This window comes from Miniopterus schreibersii (assembly GCF_964146895.1).
Source record: "Miniopterus schreibersii genome assembly, chromosome: 6".
Lineage (NCBI taxonomy): Eukaryota > Metazoa > Chordata > Mammalia > Chiroptera > Miniopteridae > Miniopterus > Miniopterus schreibersii.
In genome coordinates this window covers 82392666-82414375 of record NC_138107.1, presented here as the reverse complement: position 1 = coordinate 82414375, position 21710 = coordinate 82392666, and the positions used below count along the sequence as shown (strand labels likewise).

The window sequence follows — 21710 nt, the reverse complement described above, 5'->3', positions numbered from 1 at the left end:
GGCAAGGACTTTTAAAAACAAATCCTCTCATTGATACAAGGGGAAGCACCAGGGCAGTCAGGAGACAGACGGGGTGAGGGGAAAACATGGATGAGGCAGGAGAAGCAGGCTTAGGGTGGGCTAGTTTGAATAATTTCAGCAGGCCCTGGCATGCAGGGGCTGTCCCTAGTTGTCTGGTACCTGGCACTGGGATGTGATTAAGGCAGAGGGAGAGTGGCCAGAGCTAGAAGTGGCTGGGGTGTGGGCTCTGGAGTGGTTGGTTTGCATCTGAAAGTTGTGCTCCCAGGTGAGTCACTTACTAAGAACTGAGTAGCCCTGGGAGTGGCAGTCTCCCCAGCTGTCCAAGCATTAGAAATTCGGAAAATAAAACGGCATGATTAATGAAGTATCAACACCCACTTTAGCACCTGGAGGTTGGCTCTGACCTGGGAAAGGGTGGTGTGAAAGGAGCTCCTGGATTCCCTTTTCTTTGTCCCACCACTTGGCCTTAAAGAGTATCCCCCAACTACGCCTCTGAAGAGACTTTTGCAGCCAGGCTCCTGGCCACAGGTTAGCAACAGCGAGGAGGAGGAGCTGCACCCAGCACCCACCAGGGTACCAGGCTGACTCTAGGCCTGAGCCACCCATCAGTGAAGCTTGCACGTCCAGCTTTCAGGGATATGTGGGGAGCAGACTAACAAACAGCTGGGAGGTGCCCTTAGGAATGGCTGCGTGGGAACCTGCCAGGGAGCAAGGATGTGAAAAACTCAGACAGAAAAGGAGCGAAGATATGGCGAGAGCTCAGACACCTCCAGGTGCCCTAGTGAATCACTATGGGCCGAGGGAACGGTTCAGGTGATAGTTCATTTCCATCTGGACGGCAACCTACCATTAGAGCGGGACTGTTATTCTGGGGCTGTGACGTAATAATAAAAAGTACTTTATACTCAACAAATATTCCCAAAATGACACACAGCTGTTTTTTCTTTTATGTGTGTGTGTGTTTCTGTCTTAAACAAAAATCTTCCTAAATCACATCACTAAATTGAATAGCTCATTGTATTTGTCAACTGAAGCATATTTTAGACAAAAACAATTAATTCTTTCTGGAGAATAGTTAATCCCCAATAATGCTGGAAAGGGTCTTGGAACTGAGGCTGAGAGGTGACACGGTTTGTCCCAGGTCACGCACTCAGGTAATGTGGCATTTGGACCATGCCCCCTTCTCTCACCACTCGCAGACTCAGCCACAGCTCTTCTTTTCACGGCACATGTCAAAATGACCCCCTACATGCACAGTCTTTTTAATACCTTTAGAATTAAATCTTCATCCGATGTCCTCTCAGTCCTCTTGTCGGGCTCCAAGCAGTCACAAAGCTGAGCCCGAAATTCCTCATGTTCCCTGCAGGTCTCTGAGACTCGGCGCTCACTGTCTTCGTTTTCCTTTAAACACTTTCTATCGGGCGAATAACAAAGAAGTCAAGTTTTAGCACCATAACAGGCGTCAAGGTCCCGCGCTTAAGCCCTCCGTGGGAAACCATCACTTTCAACACGGTTTCCCGGACGCAGAGCATGTCACTGTCACGCAAGCCCTGGAAAGGCAGGAGAAAAGAGGAAGCAATTCTGGGGCATCTACACTGTGCAGAAATGTAGGGGAATCTTCACGGCATCTTAGAGACAGTGGCAGCCAGGAAGGCAGATCCTCTGTCAGCTGTCCCCAGCCTTCTGGATCTGCACAAGTGGCGGACAGGCCTCTAGTTCACACGTGGATCCACGCTCCATGGGTCTCTGTTGGGGTCCCACGGGGAAGCAGAAGGGTGCTGCGACATTAGTCCTAGGGGACCACGCTTATTTTATTTTCAAACACCATACAATGATCTGTAAGGGTCAGTTAGGTCATTCCCTAGTTCATGGCATAATAAAAAATACAGAGGAAAAGGGGGTGCTCCCACATTGGGAAAAGAGAGAGATTTCATCACAGCGAAGGTTGTTATTAGTTCTCAGGCACCCAGAGTTTTGTAGGGTTTTTTATTCTCTTCTTTAAAAAAAAAAAAAAGTTTTTATTGATTTCAAAGAGAGGAAGGGAGAGGGAGAGAGAGAGAAACATCAATGATGAGAGTCATTGATCGGCTGCCTCCTGCACGCCCCCGACTGGGGAATGAGCCCACAACCCGGGCATGTGTCCTGACAGGGAATCGAACCGCGATCTCCTGGATCCTAGGTTGATGCTCAACCACTGAGCCACACCAGCCGGGCAAACCCAGAGGTTTTTAAAGCATATAGGAAGGGACCAGTCAAGGAAAATCAGTCCATTTATGTTCTGCTACAAATACTTGATTTCAACTCTCGGGTGGGTTGCTGAGATAGCACAGTCTGTTTCTCATGCTTTAACTGTTAAAGGCTAAGAGAGCCTTATAAAATAGACATATTTTAAAGGCAAATTAGAAATCGTTTCAGCAATTTGTTATCTTTTTTTTTCAGTATTCCAGATAATAAACATGATTATTGCTTTCCCGTTTTGCTGTGTTGAGTGTTTATTGAGTATCCTTTCACTCTATTCAAAGATTAACAAAGCGTGTAATTACACAGACTCAAAAGCATATAATATTTCTATTTAGAAAAATGTATAACAATAAAAGACCAACGTCAATACATCTCTAGGTTCTTATTTCCAGCATATGAAAGGTAATATTTATTCAGTCTCTCTGACTCATGAAAGGCACAATTAATGCTATAGTTCTGATTGATTTTATATAGAAGATTCCATACATTAAGCCCAAGATTTCAATCTCACTTCTCTATGCTGAAGGTTTCTAAACTATTTCCACTTCTATGTGCATTTCACTTTGAGCCAGCAAAGATCCAGGGGTCTATCCCAAGGACATAATCACAAAAATGTAGAAATATGAGTGCATGTGGATATTCATTGCATCTTGGTTCTGAGCCACTTTTTTTAGTGGAACTAACCTACATACCTACAGAATATAGCAAAGAAAACTAAGTAAATTATGATATTTCAGGCAATGGAATACCACGGGCCATTAAAAATGATATAATGAAAGACCTTCTAAAATATCAACAATATTATTCAGTAAAAACTGTTCATTACATGATGTCGTTTCTGTTCAACTGTCTGAAAATCTGCTCAACAAAATGTTAACCATAGCTTTTCTGGAATCACAAGGTTTTGAGTAATTTTAGTTTCTTTTTGGCACTTTTCTATATTTTAAAAATTTTTATAGTGAGTATATATCATTTTTATTACTCACTTATTTAATAACTATTTACTGGGCACTTACTATACATCAGGATCTATTAAAGGTGCTAAAGATACAGTAGCAAACAAAACAAATAAAGACCCCTGCCCTCATGGAGCTTACCTTCTAGTGGGGAGATGAACAAATATTAATGTGTGTGTAGAATATATAGTATATTATAAAAGGGCTGAAGGGGGGAAATTAAGCAGGAAAAAGGTAAGATATATTTGGGGGGACTGGGGTAACATTTTAGATGTGGTTACTCACAGAAGCCCTCACTGAGAAGGTGACATCCTTTTGAATTTTTATAAGAGTTTATTTGTGCCCAAACTGATGACAATGCCAGGAGGTGAGATCTCAGATGCTTCTCAAGAAAGTGACTTTTGAATGAAGACCTAAAGGAGGCAGAGAGACAGCCGTGCACTATCTGGGGGGAAGAGCTTTCTAGGAAAAGGGATTAGCAAGTGTAACAGTCCTGAGGTAGGATCACACCTGGTGTGTTCAAGGGTCAGCCAAGAACAGGCTCTGATAGGATTTAGTCTGTGTTTTAGCAGGATCACTCCGGCTGCCTGGGGCACAGGCCGAGGCAGGAAAACCACGTAGGAGGCTATTGAAACAATCCAGGTCACAGGCGATAGTTGCTTGGATAGTTGCTTGGATAGGCGATAGTGGCAATGAGGGTGTCAATGGAGCGTCGTCAAAAATTAGAAATATTTTGAAGATCATGGAATTTACTGAAGGATCAGGCCTAGAACATGGAAGAGAACCGAGGATGATCTGAGATTTCTGATTTGAACTAGAAAAATGAAATTATCATTAAATGAAATGAGAAAGTGCATCCTGTGGATTTTGTGGAAACACCAGGGGCTCAGTGTTGGACGCGTGAAGTTTGAGATGCCTCTTTGACATCCACGTGGAGACGCCTAGCAGGCAGAAAAACACGTGGGTCTTGAATCCTGGGAAGAAATTCCGGCTCGATATAGAGATGTGGGAGTCACCAGCCTCCAGATCATTCTTAACGTCAGGAGACTAGAGGAGATTACCAAGAGCGTGGACTTAGAAAGGTAAAGAGATTCCTGGACTGAGCCCCGGGCACTCCAAGGTTTGGATGTCAAGGGGAAGAGGTAAAGAAAGCGAGAGAGACCAGGACAGAGCAGCGGGAAAGGCCAGCAGAGAGCAGGCATGGGGAGCGCCCTGGAAGCCTAAACACGACAGTGTTTCAGGAAGAAACCAGCTGTGACTGATGTCCTGGTAGGTCAAGTAAGGTAGAGACTAAATCACCTAATCTGCAATGTGCGGTCAGTGGCGAGCTCAGTGCGCGGATTCAGCGGGACAGATCCAGGAGAGGAGAGAGGAGAGAAGCGGGCACAGAGAGTGCGCACAAACATTTGTAGGAGGTTCGCTGCAAGGGGAAGGAGAAACCGAGCCGGAACTGGAAGTGTTGGGGTATTTTTTCAAGATGAAATAAATCAAATAAATACCAAGTATTTTACCAGTCAAGTTATCACAGGTAGAATTTTAAAAGTATATTTTACGAACCACTAGTTCTCAATTTTGTCTCGATAACCACCTTTTGCCACAGCCAAGTGTGGGGAGACCTAGATTTCATGAGCTCTCTGCACAAATTGGCAGTAAAACCAGATGAGGAGTGTCTGGGGTAGTCTGGGCTCCCGGGGTATTTTCCTATTTGCTTCTGAATTAATTCCTCCCTCTGTACACGGCTCCACCATGTCCACTTCTGGTCAAGCCTCTACTTAGGGGAAGTCTTCCAAAGTGTCTATATAAGCATTTGCAGCCCTAGTCAATAGGGCACAAACATACTTAGGGCAATGCTGTGTTTGTTAAGACTCTTGGTGACATATAGAAATGAACTTAGGCCAGGCCGGGCGTGGCTCAGCGGTTGAGCATCGACCTAGGATCCAGGCGATCGGGGTTCAATTCCCGGTCAGGGCACAGGCCCGGGTTGCGGGCTCGATCCCCAGATCAATGATTCTCTCATCACTGATGTTTCTATCTCTCTCTCTCTCCTTTCCTCTCTCTGAAATCAATAAAGATATACTTTAAAAATAAAAAAATAAAAAACTACATCTTAAAAAAAAAAAGAAATGAACTTAGGGAAAGCAAACACATCTGAGGTCAATAATTGGTTAATTATTGATCCATGAACCTGGAGTTTCACGGTTCGATTCCTGGTCAGGCCCCTGCCGGGGTTGTGGGCTCGATCCCCAGTAGGGGGCGTGCAGGAGGCAGCCGATGGGTGATTCTCTCTCATCATTGATGCTTCTATCTCTCTCTCCTCCCTCCCTCTCTCTGACATCAATAAAAAAATATATATATTTTTTTTTTAAAAATTGAGTTTCAAGGCTAACTAATGCAAATCGTTGGAACACCCAAAGGCGCATCCTGCTATCAGCAGCTAGTGTTTAACGCTAACGCAGCTCCGAAAGACCCTGAGCTGCCCTTACTGCAGTTCCTCGTCGAGTTCCTCCAGCCGCGTCCTCAGCTCCTGGTTCTCCTTGGCCGCCGTGCGGGCTGTGGCCTCTGTCCTGGCCTTCGCGGCGGCCCGGGCCGCTGCTTCTGCCTCCAGCTCCCCAACCCTGTCTCTCAGGGAGGCGAGGAGGGAGGACTTTCTGGCGTGGTTCTCTCTGTAGGTCTCCACTTGGGCTTTCAGTTCCTGACAGGCATCTTCTTTAGAAAGCATTCTGGACCGGAGGTCTCGAAGCTAATGTGGAAAAGAGAGAACAAGACCAAAAGGACCTCTACGGCGTAAGCCTGAAGGACCTTGAAGAGTCCCGAAACCGTAATTGTATTCATGACTTAATCCACCTTTCCTTTCTTTGTTTCATATTTGTATCTGTATTACCGGGCGGGAAATTAGGCCGAAATAATGGACCTCCTGTTCTGTTTTGGGGTTCTTCCAAAACCAATTGAGCAATGTCTTATGGTAATTTAGTCTCCCTCAAGAGACATTTGTGGTGTGTTTTGCAAAAGGCAATAAAATATTTTGCAATGGTAACCCGTTTTCCAAAGCCATACTCCTGTGACTGCTGCTCGAAGGGAACAAGGAACCTACACGCTGTGCTATTTGTAATTTCATGGCCACAACCGTTTCCCTTACAGGATTTATACAAAGGAAACTTTTTAGCTTTTATGAATTCTGTGGCATCAAAATGCTGAACAATGTACGTGCTCCACTGTGATGCCATCAGCCCACCCCAGAAGCAGCCTTTATGGACGCATGCACTTCTTTGGCACTGTGCGCATGCGTCATACGTTATCCCCCCTCTCTCTACCTCTCTCTCCCTGTCTCTGTATCGCCCATACCCGTCACCCACTCATCCTTCAGTGAGGTCCTGGCAGCCCCATGAAACCGACAGCTGCCTTACAGACAAGCCTCGACTCCTCAACCTCAAGGCCACCCGGCTGTGAGCAGGATGGGTCTAAAGAGCCCCTCTCAGAGATTCCACAGCAGACCTGATCCAGCCCAGCGGGGAGACGGGTTCCAGGCTTCTTCCTAGAACGTCCCCCAGCACCCAGAACTATCCCAAGAAAGGGACTGAGAACTCCAGCCTGGGAGCTCCAGGCTGCAAGCAATTCACGTGAAAGGAGCACATCGAGAGATGCGGAGAGTCCTCCAAAGCCCAGGCGGCTTCCACCCAAGGTGCTCGGGTGCCCCCAGGCCTCTCACGGCTGTGGGGCAGGAAGGTTTAAACCCGTGCCCTACTGTTCCATCTGTAATCGCCTCTGTGCTCCGCTCGGCTCTACAAGAAGCTAAAGTCCCGGTTACAGAGACGCATAATCTTACCTCGGACTGAGCACATTCGAATTTGACCAAAGTTGCTGCAAGTTCACTCTGGGCGTTTTCAGCCACATTCCGATAGTGGTTTAATTGCTCCCGAGTGACCGGGGCTTCCAGAAGATGGTCGTAAATTTCCTGATAGGGTTCCCCAAAAGACAAAATACAAAGGAGAGTGAAAACAATCTTTTCCGTGCAGCTGTGCGGAGCAAGATTAAACACAGACGCGTCCTCTGTAGTTCAGATGTGTTGAAATGCTGCCCAGAGGAGGGTTTTGTTCAGACCATTTCATTCTCACTCTCAAAATTCTAACGGGGACAGGACTCAGCCCAGGGATGAATGGGCGCTCCCCCAGGGTGGCAGGTAAGAACTGGCCTGTGTCACTTTACAGACTTCCCCCCACCACTCAAATGCTATTTGACCTCTGATCAGAACCTATAGTCAACAAAGAACAGTGTGGGAAGAGACACAGGGGACCCGACATGGGGCTAAGAGGCAGCTTCCTTCATAATTATGTGCTGTGCCATTCATTCTCAACCTCGGAGCCTCTCTGGGGGTCACGAAGGCGACTCCAGTGAATGCCGGAGACCAGAGAGAGCATGGTGGTGCCTGAGGAGTCCTTGTCTCAGAGAAGGGGACAGCCCTCAGCTGATGGCTGCCAGTGCAAAAATCTAGACCCGCCCTGGCCAAATTACCCCACTTTTTCAAGACAAGTCATATATCCAGACTTTTTGAAGCAAAAATCCCCAGTTTTTACAGCTTGGCAACTAATTTTAATGTTTAAAAGAGAAACACTGTGTGACCCAAATAAACACATCTGCAGAGCAGACCTGATGGGTTTGGCCCGCGGGTCACAGCCAGCAGCCTCTGGTCTGTGTCTTATTCAAGGGCCTGTGTCTCACTCAAGTTGTGTCTTCCTCAAACCATAACACCTGCTCCCTTCAGCTTGAACAGACACACCCACCACCTCCATGGAGTTTCCAGGACCTGCGGTCTTTGTGAAAGACATACAAGAAAGCCACTCGCTTCCAAAGGAACATGAAAGAGGTCAGGTAAAGAAGGGTTTCCTGGAATTATCCAAGTGGCCCCAGGGGACACACCAGTAAAACCTGTTTACGACAGCCCAGCTGCCCCACTGCCAAAGGCTACTGTTTGGAAATACTCATGAATGCAATAGTCATTCTAAAGCCCTTTGCTTTCCAACAAGCGTTGTCATGGCCAGTGTGTTTCAGTCCACAAAATGCCAAACAAAACCTTCGGTGCACTTAGTAACAGCCACTGTTTGCCAATCACAACATATCCAAGAAGATGGTAGGTATGTTCTCCTGGAGAGAAAGCATAAATCGTTTGACTGCACCTAATAAGAGAGCCACATCCTGTTGCGCCTCCCTCAGCATTCAGAGGAAACTTCTCCGCCTAACCACCGGAGCAATATTTTCTGAAATCTGCCATGTGTGAGGACCTAGGTCACTTAGGAGAGGTTGGGACTATAATATGTTTGGCACACAATTTGTAAAATTCATTAAGAAATTAAGTGTTCAATGGCTACGATTATTTCTTCCAATGACTAACATCATTTTTCAGGCAATGATGGAGTCATAGCATAATCTGACACCTCCTTCTTATGAAAATACATTGTGTCCACTGGACATAACATTGAGAGCCACAGAAGACTGTGCAGATACGGCCCTTCATTTAGGAGGCTGCGATCTAATGCAGAACACTAGCAGAAGCACTAGCATCTGCAATGTCCACACATACGATGCAACTACCTCCGACACTGGAGCAGGGCCTATATAGGAAGACTTGATTACGGAGTTTAAAAGACCGTTGCTAGGTCAATGTCTAGCAGGCTGGAGATTATTTAGCAGTAAATATTTACTGAAGGCCTACGCTGGGTCAGGCACTGAGCTTACAGTCTAATAAGAAAAATATCATTCATCAAACCACCACATTAATGACTGAATATTTCAAACTGAAAGGAATGCAGGGAAGGAAAGAATGAAGCACATAACAAAGGACAGTGGCTTAAGATTAGGGAAGCGGGAGGGAAGGCCTTCCCTTAAAAAAAGTGACGATTATATAGGAATTAAAAAGTCAAAGGGTAATGAAGCAGGGGCAACATATATCATTCCAACAGCAAAAAGTCCGAGCAAGGGCCCTGTGGCAGGAGGACACCCTGTGTGGTCAAGGATCTGAGAGAAGGCAGTGAGGCCGAAGGACAAAAGCAGATGAAGGACAGTGGGGCAGGGCTGAAAGGCAGCTCGGAGCTCATCCATACGTTTCCAGACACGGTAGGGCTTCTTTTTCAGAATATTCTGGCTACTCTTACTTGTGCATTTTACTATGTGAAATTCAGAATCAGCTTGTCAAATTCCCCAAAACCCTGTTGGTATTTTTATTGGGATTGTATTAATTTTATAACTAAACTTAAGGAGAATTGACTGAGCCACAGGGCATTTAGATATTTGGTTAAATATTACCCTGGGTGTGTCTGTGAGGGTGTTTCTGATGAGATTAACATTTGCATCGGTTGACTAAGTAAAACAGATGACCCTTCCCATTGAAGGTGGGGAAGGTCTGGATAGAACACAAAGGCTGAGCAAGAGAATTTGCTCTGTCTGAAGCTGGGACCTCAGTCTCTTCCTGACTTTAGACTCAGACTCAGGGTGGAACTCACACCATCGGCTCCCGAGTCTCCAGCTTACCAACTGCAGATCTTGGGACATCCCAGCCTGTGTCATTGCATGAGCTAATCCCTTGTCATAAATCTCTTTCTATAGAAAGCTGACAGGATATATGAAGGTATTTATTTGCAGCTAAGCTTTTCCTCTTAGCCCCTCTTTTCTATCCCATAGACCCTATGGAGTGTTCTGCATGGCTGTCTTCCAGATAGTCTTCCATTTGGCTTGGACTTCTTTGACCCGAGTTAAGAGCTTTGTTGCTGGGTTTGTTTTCTTGGTTTGTTATGGGTTTCTCCCTTATTGCTCTGTGCTCAGGGAGCACAGTCTACATTCAGGGACGATATTCACTGGCGTACACCAGTGTGGCTGCCCACCGTCCATGCAGAACTGGGTCCACCCAGACTGTACCAGCTGTACCAGCTGCTGTGTATTTTCACATTCATGCTATGTTATGTTATTTCTATGTCAGGGAATTTACTGAGGTTTCTATGGATGCTCAATTTTGTGGGTTTTTTAAAATATGTCTTTATTGATTTCAAAAAGAGGAAGGGAGAGGGAGAGAGAGAGAAACATCAATGATGAGAATCACTGATCAGCTGCCTCCTGCACACCCCCTACTGGGGATCGAGCCTGCAACCCGGGCATGTGCCCCGACCAGGAATCGAACCCCGATCTCCCAGATCCTAGGGGATGAGCCACACCCAGCCAGGCTGTAGAGTGATTTTTATTTCGCCCTCCCTCTCCTGCTTTTTGGAGCCTGAGGGGGTTCAGAGGAGCTCCCAGGCCAGTCCACACACCTCCACCTGCCCTTACAAACACGGACTCCCGGTCGGCCTCTCAGAGTCCCCACGGTCTTTGGAAGCTGAGCCTCCCAGCTCGTCTGCGCTCTGCAGCTGAGGAGCCTGCCCTGCGCTCAGCCTCTACTACTTTGGGAAAAGCTGCCGCTTATTTTGTGACTTAGGGTTTCAGCCATCTCTTGGTTACATCAGAAAATGGAGTTTGTTTCTCATTTTCTTTGTTGCTTGTGGCTACTTTCCAGGAACAGAAGGGACACGTGCTAACTGTATGTTCCCATTTTTATTTTTTATCCTTTAACCCTCACCTGAGGATAATTTTTCCATTGCCAAATGGGGCCAGGGATCGAGCCTGCAACCAAACTACCTGCCCTTGGCCGGAATTGAACCCAGGACCCTTCAGTCCGCCCACCAGTTGACGCTCTAACCACTGAGCAAAGCAGCTAGGGCTGTATATTGCCCTATGAATTCATAGTTATCTTGTCTTGAAAGGATTTTCTAAACATAGAAGCAATAGAAGAACATCAAAAAAAATCGCAGAAGGCAACAAAATTTTTAAACTTCTGTACATTAGAAAAGTGTAAACAGAATTTAAAGTGAAAGAACAAACTGGAAAAATATTTGCAAAAGTAATAGAGTCAAAACCTTAATATACAAAGAATTTACTAAACCAATAAGAAACCAATGCCCTAAAAGAAAAATTATATAGAAAAACTAACAATGATCAGACACACTATGAATGTTTAATAAAATGAAAAGTAGCCTACTTCACTAGTCATCAATTAAATACAAACTATAATATCAGCAAGCCATTATTTCTGATCTTCAAACTTAGCAACATTTGAAATATACTTAATAATCAAGTATATTAAGAGAGAATTCTAAGAAAAAGACATGCTAACACACTGCTCATAGGAAAAGAAAATCGTACACAATCTCCAGAAAGGACCTTGGCGGTGCGCTTCAGTAGACTTTAAAGCTAACAGCAGTCTCGCTTCGGCGGCACGTGCACAGAAACTGGAACGACACCTACCGAGGCCAGCACGGCCCCTGCGCGAGGGTCACACGCAAATCCGTGAAGCGCTCCGTATTAAAAAAAAAAAAGTTAACAATATTTGTCTTCTTACAACCTTATCCAAAGAAATGAAAATATACCCAAGATTACATACAAAGATATTCAGAAAGGCATTCTTTAAAAAAAGAAAGAAAGCCTGGCCGGGAGTGGCTCAGCGGTTGAGCATCGACCTAGGATCCAGGAGATCAGGGTTCGATTCCCGGTCAGGGCACATGCCCGGGTTGTGGGCTCGATCAATGACTCTCTCATCATTGATGTTTCTATCCCTCTTTCCCTCTCCTTTCCTCTCTCTGAAATCAATAAAGACATATTTTTAAAAAAAGAAAAGAAAAAAAGAAAGATAAAAAGCATTCTTTGGCAAAATTTCCCCAAACTCTGCAATAGCAAAAACTTAGAAACATTTAGAGCCCAATGACAGGAGCATGTTAACAGGAAGAAAAGAAGAATAAAAAGAAATACCCACAATTGGAGGCGCCTTAATGACACAGAAAAATACAATTTTTAGTGCAGAAGACAAAATACAAAATTGTACCTAGAGTTTCATCCCAGGCCTGTAAAAAAAATTATATATGTAGCTGAATGAGAGACTGAAAGAAATTGTTTTATATGCATCAGGCAAAAGATTAGAACCTAGAATGTTTTTAAATACCTACACATTAGTAAGAAAATCACAAACAACCCAATAATAAAAATGAATAGATAGATAATAGATGAAATTCCCATTAAAAGAAATATGAATGGCCAACAACACATGAAAAGATGCTCGATCTTCCTAATAATCAGGGAAATAAGAATTAAAGACACACCATTTTTGATACATCTGTTTGGAAAAAATAAAAGATTTGATAACACTAGGTGTTCGTAAAGTATAAAGAAAAAGTTATTTTCATATGTAGCTGCCAGGAATATCAAGTGGCTAAACCCTTTGGATGCCCTACCAATCCAGCCGTCTCTATTAAAAATTTTAATGTCTGACCCAGCAGCTCTACTCCCCACTTATCTCCCTTTGAAAAATACTCATACATGTGCATGAAGATATGCAGAGGCATTCATTATATTATTATTTCTAATGGCAAAAAAAAGGGGAGGGGGGTGTTGAAATAATATAAATTCCTGTCGACAGGGCAATTACTAAATGAAGGTATTTCCATATTATGAAATACTATGCATACGAGACAGACCCATATGTTTGGACATAGTAATTATCTGCAAGACAGGAAAGTGTCGATTTATAGTTTGATAACCTGTTTCATAAAAGACACAAAAGTAAAAGCACTATGCCTTTTATACAAATATATTTAGGGGGAAAAATGAGTAAAAGGTGAAAGAACACACATGACCATAAATAACTGTATTTACCTCTGGAGCCAATATGAGAATTGGAGCTGGCAGGGCTGGGGGGGGGGGGGGGAGGACACAGTGGTTTAGTTTTTTCCAAAAAGTATATATTAATGTATTATTTGTAAAATTAAAGATAAGAAAAATACTGGAAAGAGAGTGCTAACTGTGGTTAGCTTTTAGCTATAAGACTAGATTTTATTTTCTTCTTTATTATGTGTTTCTATGTTTTCCAAATCCTTTACGATGACCACGTATTACTTTCAGAATCGGAAGAATAAGTATTATCCCCTTAAATTAAAAAAGAGTAGCAAGTACAAGGATACAGAAAAATGGCAAACTCTGCTACGCGGTGTCGTTATGAAGACCATGAGGACAAAGAAACAGCCCAGGGAGCAGAGAGGACTTGGACGCACGGGAGAGCAGACGTACCAGGGGTTCTGCTCTCTCAATGAAGCCCTCCTGAAATCCGTAATATTTTTTGAAAATTCTTCAACTTTTTCTTAAGTATTAAACCATCTTCACTTTTAAAAAAACTAATTTCGCCCTATTGGAAATAGCAAGATTAAATACTCGTCCGTTGGTCCTCACATGAGGACAATCTAAGTTATTAGGTATCTTTCAGCTACCCCATAAAGCAATTTTATGTTAATTTCAGAAAGCCAGCTACACATGATTTGATTCTGCTACTGATATTATTATGATAATGATGGAAATTGCCTCACCGGGTGACTCATAGTCTTTTCAGAATAAAGGCTGGTTTCAAAGCTCAATGGCGTAAAGAAGAGATAAGCGTATTCATAATTTAGTACACAATGCGCCCAATTATCTGACCTAGGGACAACGTCTTGGGGCCAGTCTTCCTACTATAGTTCTTATTATCCCAGGGACCAAAAAAGTGAGAAGAAAATGACTGTCTACCTCTGACACACAAAACCCCCCGAGTCCGTCCCTGTCTTTCTCTCCTATAAGCGCGCTCCCTTTGTTCCAGCCTTTTCCATACTGCAGCGCACAATTGCACGTCCACGGCCCTCCCGTTGTGGAACCAATCTCTCCCCCCTTTCTCCCTCTCCCTCCCCTTCCCTCCCTGCCTCTTCAGGCTTCCTGTGCTGCCCTGGTAAGCAATCCCTTCTACCATCCCCTCCCCTAGTCTCCAACTTCCTCCCACCTGGCCAAGTTTCTCCCCTAATTCAGTGCATCAACCAGGTCTTGAAAAATGTACTTCTCCATATATTTCTATATCACCACTAATATTTACTGAAGCAGAAGCTGTTCCCATTCATTCTTTACAGCAACCCTATGAGTAGAGACTGTTATCCCCTCACCTGAAAATGAGATGATTTAAGCCTAAAAAATATTCTATTACCAAATAGCAAACAACTAGTAGTGGGTCTGAAAGCAATGAGTGCTTTTTTGTGTTGTATATTTTTAAAAATAAATTCAAAGTGTGTTTAATGAATGAGCATGTACTATATGTCCCTGCCCCTGCCAGAGGCACTTTGGCATATACTCTGTGGCCCCCCCAATTCTACTCCTAATTCTACATGAATGTTCATGGCTGTTAGTGTCCATCACTTGGTCAACTACTGTATATCCGTATAGTCCCACCCATAAGAGGGGAGCCTAGAAAGCAGGTAAAAGAACTGAACTCCTTGGAGCAACATGGACAGATCTCATACATACTATTTTTAAAGTAAATTAGAGAACAAAACTAACAACATGATACCATTTATGTTCTTAAAATACATGTTAAACAAAAGAATATATTTTCTACAAGGATAAGTATGAATTCAAAAAGTATTTTTAATGGTCTGAAGGACTCCCACCAAACTTCATTACCTCTGAAGTGATTAATTTTAATATTAAGATTAATTTCTTAATTCATTAAACAAAAGACAACTGAAAGCTTGTTTGAAGAGTCCGATCTTCTAGGTTCTTGATTTCCACATCCTAATCTTCAGGCCTGAGAAACTGAATTCCACCTTTGCAAATTCCTTCCCGGCCCAGAGGCAACAGGAAACCCTGCACTTGAACCTCAGCCTCACAAAGGCAGAGCAGAAAGGACCCCTGAGCTCCCAGCAACGCCCCACGCGCGTCTGAACCTGTCAAGGTTTTCACTACATTTCTCACAGGAAGTTCACTATTAAAATAAATGGAATATAAATAGCATTATAGCCAAAGTAGTAAGACTCTTCAAAAACTGAAACGATTCAATGATTTTTAACGTTTCTAGTCACTGTACAAAAAGGATCTCCAATGAACAAAAGACAAGCCAGAGGGAAACGACCTAAAGAACGTCTGTGTTGCATTAAATCCTTGCCTTCTCTGCCACGCGGCCCTTCGCTCTGCCCGAGGAAGTCTCAATAGAAATGAGGCCGTGTCAGCACGTCGAGGAGCCTGTCTTCCGTCAGCAGGAGGGCGTGACGTCAGGCCCACGCACTCCTGACGCCACAGCGCCTCCAACAGAGGCCCGTCGGGGGGGAAAGCGAGAAGACGGTGGGAAGCGTGAGCAGCATGTAATCTGGAGGTTTCACTTTACAAAGAAATCAAATGATGCGGAACCTTCCTATGAGAAGATCTGCAAGGAGACAGCACAAGATCCACGACTGGGTTTTGAGAATTCATTTTTCTCTTTTGTGCCCAGAATAAACAGGATTAAAGGCAGATTTCAAGCTCTGAACTGCAATGCTTAGCAAGCGTCATCACATGACGAGAATAAAAATGTCCTCAGATGCAAAGGGGTCCTCCTCCTTAGGACCCCTCCCTTTGAAAGCCAGAACCCATGCGTCCTTGGCAACCAGGGCTCACCCTCCCTCCTCCCACCTCAGGAAGAGCACAGCAGGAGGCACCTGGGGGAGAGCAGAGAAGGGACCAGAGGCCAAGAAGAAGCAGACAGTATACAGGCCTCCATGGTAACCCCTCACTCATTCTGGTTACAGTTTAAGTCTTCCCAGCCCCCTAATGGGGGAATCGCTCAGTCATTCACAGGAATGGCTAGCCACGATGCTGGACACCCGAAACTAATGCAACACTGAATGTCAACTCTAACTGAAAAACAAAAAAATATTTTTTAATAAGTCTTCCAAACCCCTTTTCCTCGGCCCAGTTTCCTTTAGAACCTGATCAATCAGAACTCCCAGGCACCACAGTGCTATCTTTCAGCCACCCTCCCACGGCACCGGACACGGTGGCCAGGGATGAACTGTGGGTGTAATTAACTGTCTCACGGCTCAGTCCCTCAGAGGGCTGTGATGGTCACCGCATCAGGCCTGCGCCCACTCGGGCCTCACAAGGCAAACGCTCAGTAACCGCCTGTAGGATGGATGAATGGATGGATGGACGGATGGGTGGGTGAGTGGACGTGTGGGTGGGTGGACGGATGGATGGACAGATGGATGGGTGCGCTTTTTACTAGTATCTGCTGGGTGAAGTGCCGGCAGCCCCTGCAGCTGGCTGACGCCTGCTGAGCCCTCTGCGCTGGTGATGGGTCGGCTCAGGAAGCCCACAGACTCTCCCACTCGGCCCGCCTCAGCCTGGCCCTGTCCCGTGGCACTGACAAACCAGAAACCACGATGCACCACAGAACCATCCGTCCTGACAGGAGAGAGGTTGCCTCCCATGGACTCTGTGCTGTTCTGGAACATCCTTTCCAACAGCTGAGTAGCTTCTCCTTTACCACGGCAGGGTCAGAAACTGGAGGCAAGTCCCCACCCTGCTAGGGTGTCCCCTGATCCTTACAGTTTACCAAAGGTCTAGATTTCAGAGAATGACTTTACCTTCCATCCAAAGTTTCAGGTTTATTTTTTTAAATACGTTTTTACTGATTTCAGAGAGAGAGAAGAAGAGACAGAGACATTAACAATGAGAGAGGATCATCCATCATCTGCCTCCTGCATGCCCCCTGCTGGGGATCGAGCCCACAGCCAGCCCTGGCATGTGCCCTGATGGGAATCGAACCGCAGTCTCCTGGTTCCTAGGTCAACAGCCACTGAGCCACGCCGGCCTGGCTCAGGTTTATTTCTTACCCAATGTCAAACCAAGAAAAACAAAAAGGAAGTCAGCAAACAGCAGCAAAGAAAAAACATTTTAAAGCTAAGTATAGAGGAAGCGAGTGTCATATACATGCTGTTGGTGCTGTGCCCCTGCTAGAGGTGGGCCACAGCTTGACTTTCCAGGCAAATCAACACGAGTCACACAATCCCTGAGGCGAAGCAAATGAGCATCACAACACCTATTCCTTACAGGAAGTCATGGCCATATTTCAAAACCTGTGAAAGGATCCAACGGGTAACGCTAAGTGCCTGTTCAGCAAAAACAATTCTGTAGCAAGGTCAAAACCATGCAGTCCAAGTAGACATCTCTCTGGGGTTCTGGCTTTTCTAGGATAATTTGGAAGCAGAGCCCAGAACGAATTGGCCAATCCTCTGGATATCATTTGACAGCATTCACTAAGTTAATATCAGAAACACATTTCTGGGGCCTCCTGTCTGGGTACGAAGCCTGCATTCCTCATCATCTGGACCCAGCTTCCTGCTGAGACCAGTGAAATATGTCCTGTTAGGTGAGCGTAGAGACCTCATATATCTCACCAACTTACCAAGCTCTCAAATGTCGTATATTCTAAGCTCATTTAGTAATTTGAAAGCATTTCAACATCAGGGTTGAAAATGGCTCTGCCAAAACTTCATCCCAAAATAAATGTAGACTGATGCAACAGGGTGCTTTTTAAAAAGCATAATTGGGGTCACTATAACTTTGTATCCTGTCCCCTTCACTAAATATTCATATGTTCCCGGTATTCTCCAAATTGTTAAGAGATGCCCAATATGCCATTATAAAGCTGTAAATTAATCTGACTGTTCTCCTACCTTTGGACCTTTAGGTTTTTTCCCATTTGTCACTGTTAAAAATCTATTGGAATGTCCTATTTTTTTCTTTAGAATAAATTCCTGGAAGGGAAACAACTGGGTTAAAGTGAATTAAAATTTTTAAGGACCTTAGTACATATTACACACAAAATAGCACCAATTTACATTCCCACCAATAATTTATCATAACAGTTTTATGACATTAAGGGTCATTGCTTCATCAGTCCCTTCTCAATATTTTCTATATAACTTTGAAGATGCCTCAATTTTAATATTTGGCACGTGAATAATAATAGTAACATCAGTCATCATATTTGAGGCCTTGATATAAACAGACACAACATAAACACTCTACTAACATTACTGCACTCAATCCTTAGATCAGTCCTCATGAAGGGTGAGGGGTTCAGGGTTGGCCAAGGACCCACAGGTAGTGAGTGACAGAAACCGACTGCAAACTCACAAGTCTATCTGATGATCCTACACCCATGCTTTTACCCTGAGGTCTGCAAATGTTTTTGTTTATGCAGCCCTGTGAGTATGAATTTACGGAATAAACTTGAATTTTATGTATGTATAAATAGTACACATGTACTACTGTACTTATTAAGCACATTACCAAACATACACAAAAATATTAATTAAGCTGAGATTAAGATAAATAAAAATGCAAATATTTTCTTCCTGAACCTCTCCATAAGCATTTTGCATCCCCTGTGTAGCCAAAAGCCCATTTAGGAAAGCACAGTCCTTACTTTCTCCACTACATTTTATGTCTGCCTCTAGACTGTAAGCTCCATGAGGACAGGCCCTACATGTTTTTACTGGCACAGAGTAGTCACTCATGAAATACATGTTGGATATTAATAAATGAACAATTCAGCTACAAGGTTATGGGTTTGAGGGGAAAACCTAGAATCAATTATATTTGTATCCCTAGCACAGAGCACATTTCCTACACATGATGAACACCTCTATCACTGTCTGTTGAATAGATATCCATCCAATGTTTGTTGAATGAATGAATGAATGAATGAATGGGTGGATGGGTGGATGGATGGATGATGAATGGATAGATGGGTAGATGGATGGACAGAATGGAAAGGCTTCTTCCCCTCTGGTCACATCTTTAAGGTTAGCATATCAAAGATAAAAACACCTGGCTGAACTTACTTAATTATAATAGCACCTTACTATCGCTAAACAAAGGCCTGTTGGAACAAGTATAGGTTTAATTTCATTCACCTCTTGTAAAATTAGAAAAATAATACATATTTTTAAAATTAGCCCTGGCTAGAAATCAACCTAGAACATAGATACGAGCTTTAGAAGATGCTGGAGAAGATAGGAGATAGTTGCCCAGATACTCTGGGGAGGCAAGGCCACGAATTACTCACCCACATCTTGTTACATCAGGATAAGAGTTTAAAGCATCTAAAATATTTACCTTGAAGGAACCAAAACTATAAATTTTAACCCTTCTTGGAGTAAAGGTCCCTCCCTATCTCTCTGTGATTATTCTGTATCTTGTTATGAAAATATCTTGACTAATAAGTTTGCAATTATTTCTGTAGCTCACCCTGTCTTTAGAAGCTTCCTGTCTTTGTTGCCTCTGTCTAACAGCTACTCCTGGTCTCAAGGTTTTACAACGGAAAATTACATTAATTCACACTCTATAACTTCAGAATCATTATTCTGCAGCCTCGCTGCTATGTGTCATTTAAGTTTGCTTGCTAATCAGAAAACATTAAGATGTTTTGTCTTGCCTCTCTCTTCAGTTGTGACTGCAATAAATAATCTGTTTCTAAAAGTAGCATAAATGTGGAATGTTTCTCTGAGGTTCTCTAAACAACTTTGAGCCTCTCTTTGCTTGTTTCCTTTCTTGAGGTGGATATTATCACCTCACCAGAATGGAAACTCCATAAGGACATTAGTACTATTTATAGCCACCGGGTAGTAAATACTTACTATGCTAGGCCTGTATTAAATCTGATTCAAATACAGAGTCATTTAATCCTGAGAGCAACCACCTGAAGCTGTTACTTCCATCCACATTGCACAAAGAGGAAATTTAGTTCCAAAGAGGGTAAGAAATGTGATCAAATCTCACAGCTGTGTTTTTCGGCTCCCCCCCCCCCAGCCTGCCCCCTCCCCTCATCTCCTCTCCCACCTCAACTCCAACCTCTTACTCTGGCTCACTCTACCCAGCCGCCATGGGGCCGACTTTCAGTCCTTAAACTGGCCTTCCCAAGCCCTCGATCTAAATTAGGTTCCTGAGTTATTTGCTCTCATGTCACCAAAACTTACCCTTCCTCTAATTACCCAACTGTAACTATTTTTTAACTGTATGATTATTCACACTTAATATCTACGTCCCCCACTAGACAATGATGTCCCTAGAGTCAGGAAGATGCCTGTTTCGTTCACCACTGTGTCCCCAGTGACAGGGTATCAGTAAATATCTCCAGAATGAATGAAGGAATGAACGAAATGGCACAGCCAGAATTCAAATCAAAGCCTGTCTGAGTCTCACGTTTTTTACTCACTATGTTATTGGCCCATATATATCTGGTTAAATGTTAAAACAATCATTTCTCCCTAAATTGGATTATTTTATGACCTTTGATATTGCTGCCTATAAGTCTGGCTGTTGCAATGAGTTGCATTTCCATAGCTAATGTTAAGTTCAAAGAATTTAACTTCAATAAAATTCATAAATCTCTTTCCATCCACTTTTTGGAAGATTCCTTCTGCTTTCTATAAGTTCATAACTGTTGTATAATTTGGGTGTAGTCAGTTTAGCAGCTTATATTTTAATTAAATATAAAGGTCTTTCAGGTATTTTTTTAAATCTGTTTACATTAGCAAGATAACTTCCTAGGCTGGATGCAAGGAAAAGCACAGGCAAATTAATTAACTTCGGGCCCTAGTTTAAGTGATAAGCAGTGTTTTAGCATTTATATTGGATCTATCTCCAAGGCAGGTACAGGGTGTAAGACTGTCAAGGCGAATACTGAGGGCAGATTTGGGAACAGCATCACATATGGGGTAGATAGCTTCTGTGAGAGGAATGGCAGACCCAAAAATCTCTGTTGACAACTAGGCTGGACATTTCCTTCATTATCCTATATATAATATATGTCTTTTCACATGTTAAAGACTCTAAAACTTCCCAGGTGAGATTTTTCCACTCCATCTATTATAAAACACTTGATAAATTATTTTAAAGTGAAATTTCCTCAAGATGTAATATTTTAGTTTCTATGCTGAGTGTGTGCTTTAAACTTTAATAAGTTGTTTATACACATGGGCTCCTCAGAAATATTTCCCTTAGAATGGACTTGAAATATAGTTTATCCCATCTTCCAAAAGAATGATTCTCTAGTGCCATAAAATTGCCATAGGGATACTTAAGTCTCGTTGGACTCAAGTCTTGTAAGCTTCACCTGACTGGATGAGTCCCACCCACACTATGGAGGGTAATCTGCTTTACTCAAATCTACTCATCTAAATCTCAGTATCACCTGAAAAACACCTTCACAGTGACATCTAGATTGGTATTTGACCAAATATTTAAGCCAAACCAGTTGACACATTAAACTTACCACCACACCCTGTATTTTCAAGAGCATATAGGACCTTGAGGTTGATACCAGGCTATGCACAAGGCCACAAAAATCTTCATGCAAATATTGCTGCCAGACTAGGGAACAAATAAACAGTCTCAAGGTCAGAATGACGTGAAACAAACTGTTATCACCTGTGTCTTGGAAAAAAATCTAGCTTTGTAAACTTGAATAAATATGTGAATTTTGCTTTTAAGTAAACGCCAGCCTGCCCATGTACCTTTATGAACAGGAGTGAAAGCATTCTTTACCCAAATGACATGGTTTTTAAGTCATGGTCCGAAACAGCCTTA

The 21710-nt window shown here is 43.4% G+C and overlaps 1 protein-coding gene across 2 annotated transcripts in view; it reads right to left on the bottom strand.

Moving 5' to 3' along the window:
* Window positions 1-21710, bottom strand: part of CCDC170 (coiled-coil domain containing 170) — a 63455-nt gene that overhangs the window by 34187 nt on the left and 7558 nt on the right. For both annotated transcript variants that reach the window (XM_081140671.1, XM_081140672.1), the window contains exons 2-4: window positions 7042-7170; window positions 5702-5958; window positions 1291-1435 (exon numbers count right to left, since the gene is read on the bottom strand). In XM_081140671.1, coding sequence (XP_080996797.1) covers window positions 1291-1435; window positions 5702-5958; window positions 7042-7170 — 531 coding nt within the window. The remainder of the gene's footprint in view (window positions 1-1290; window positions 1436-5701; window positions 5959-7041; window positions 7171-21710) is intronic.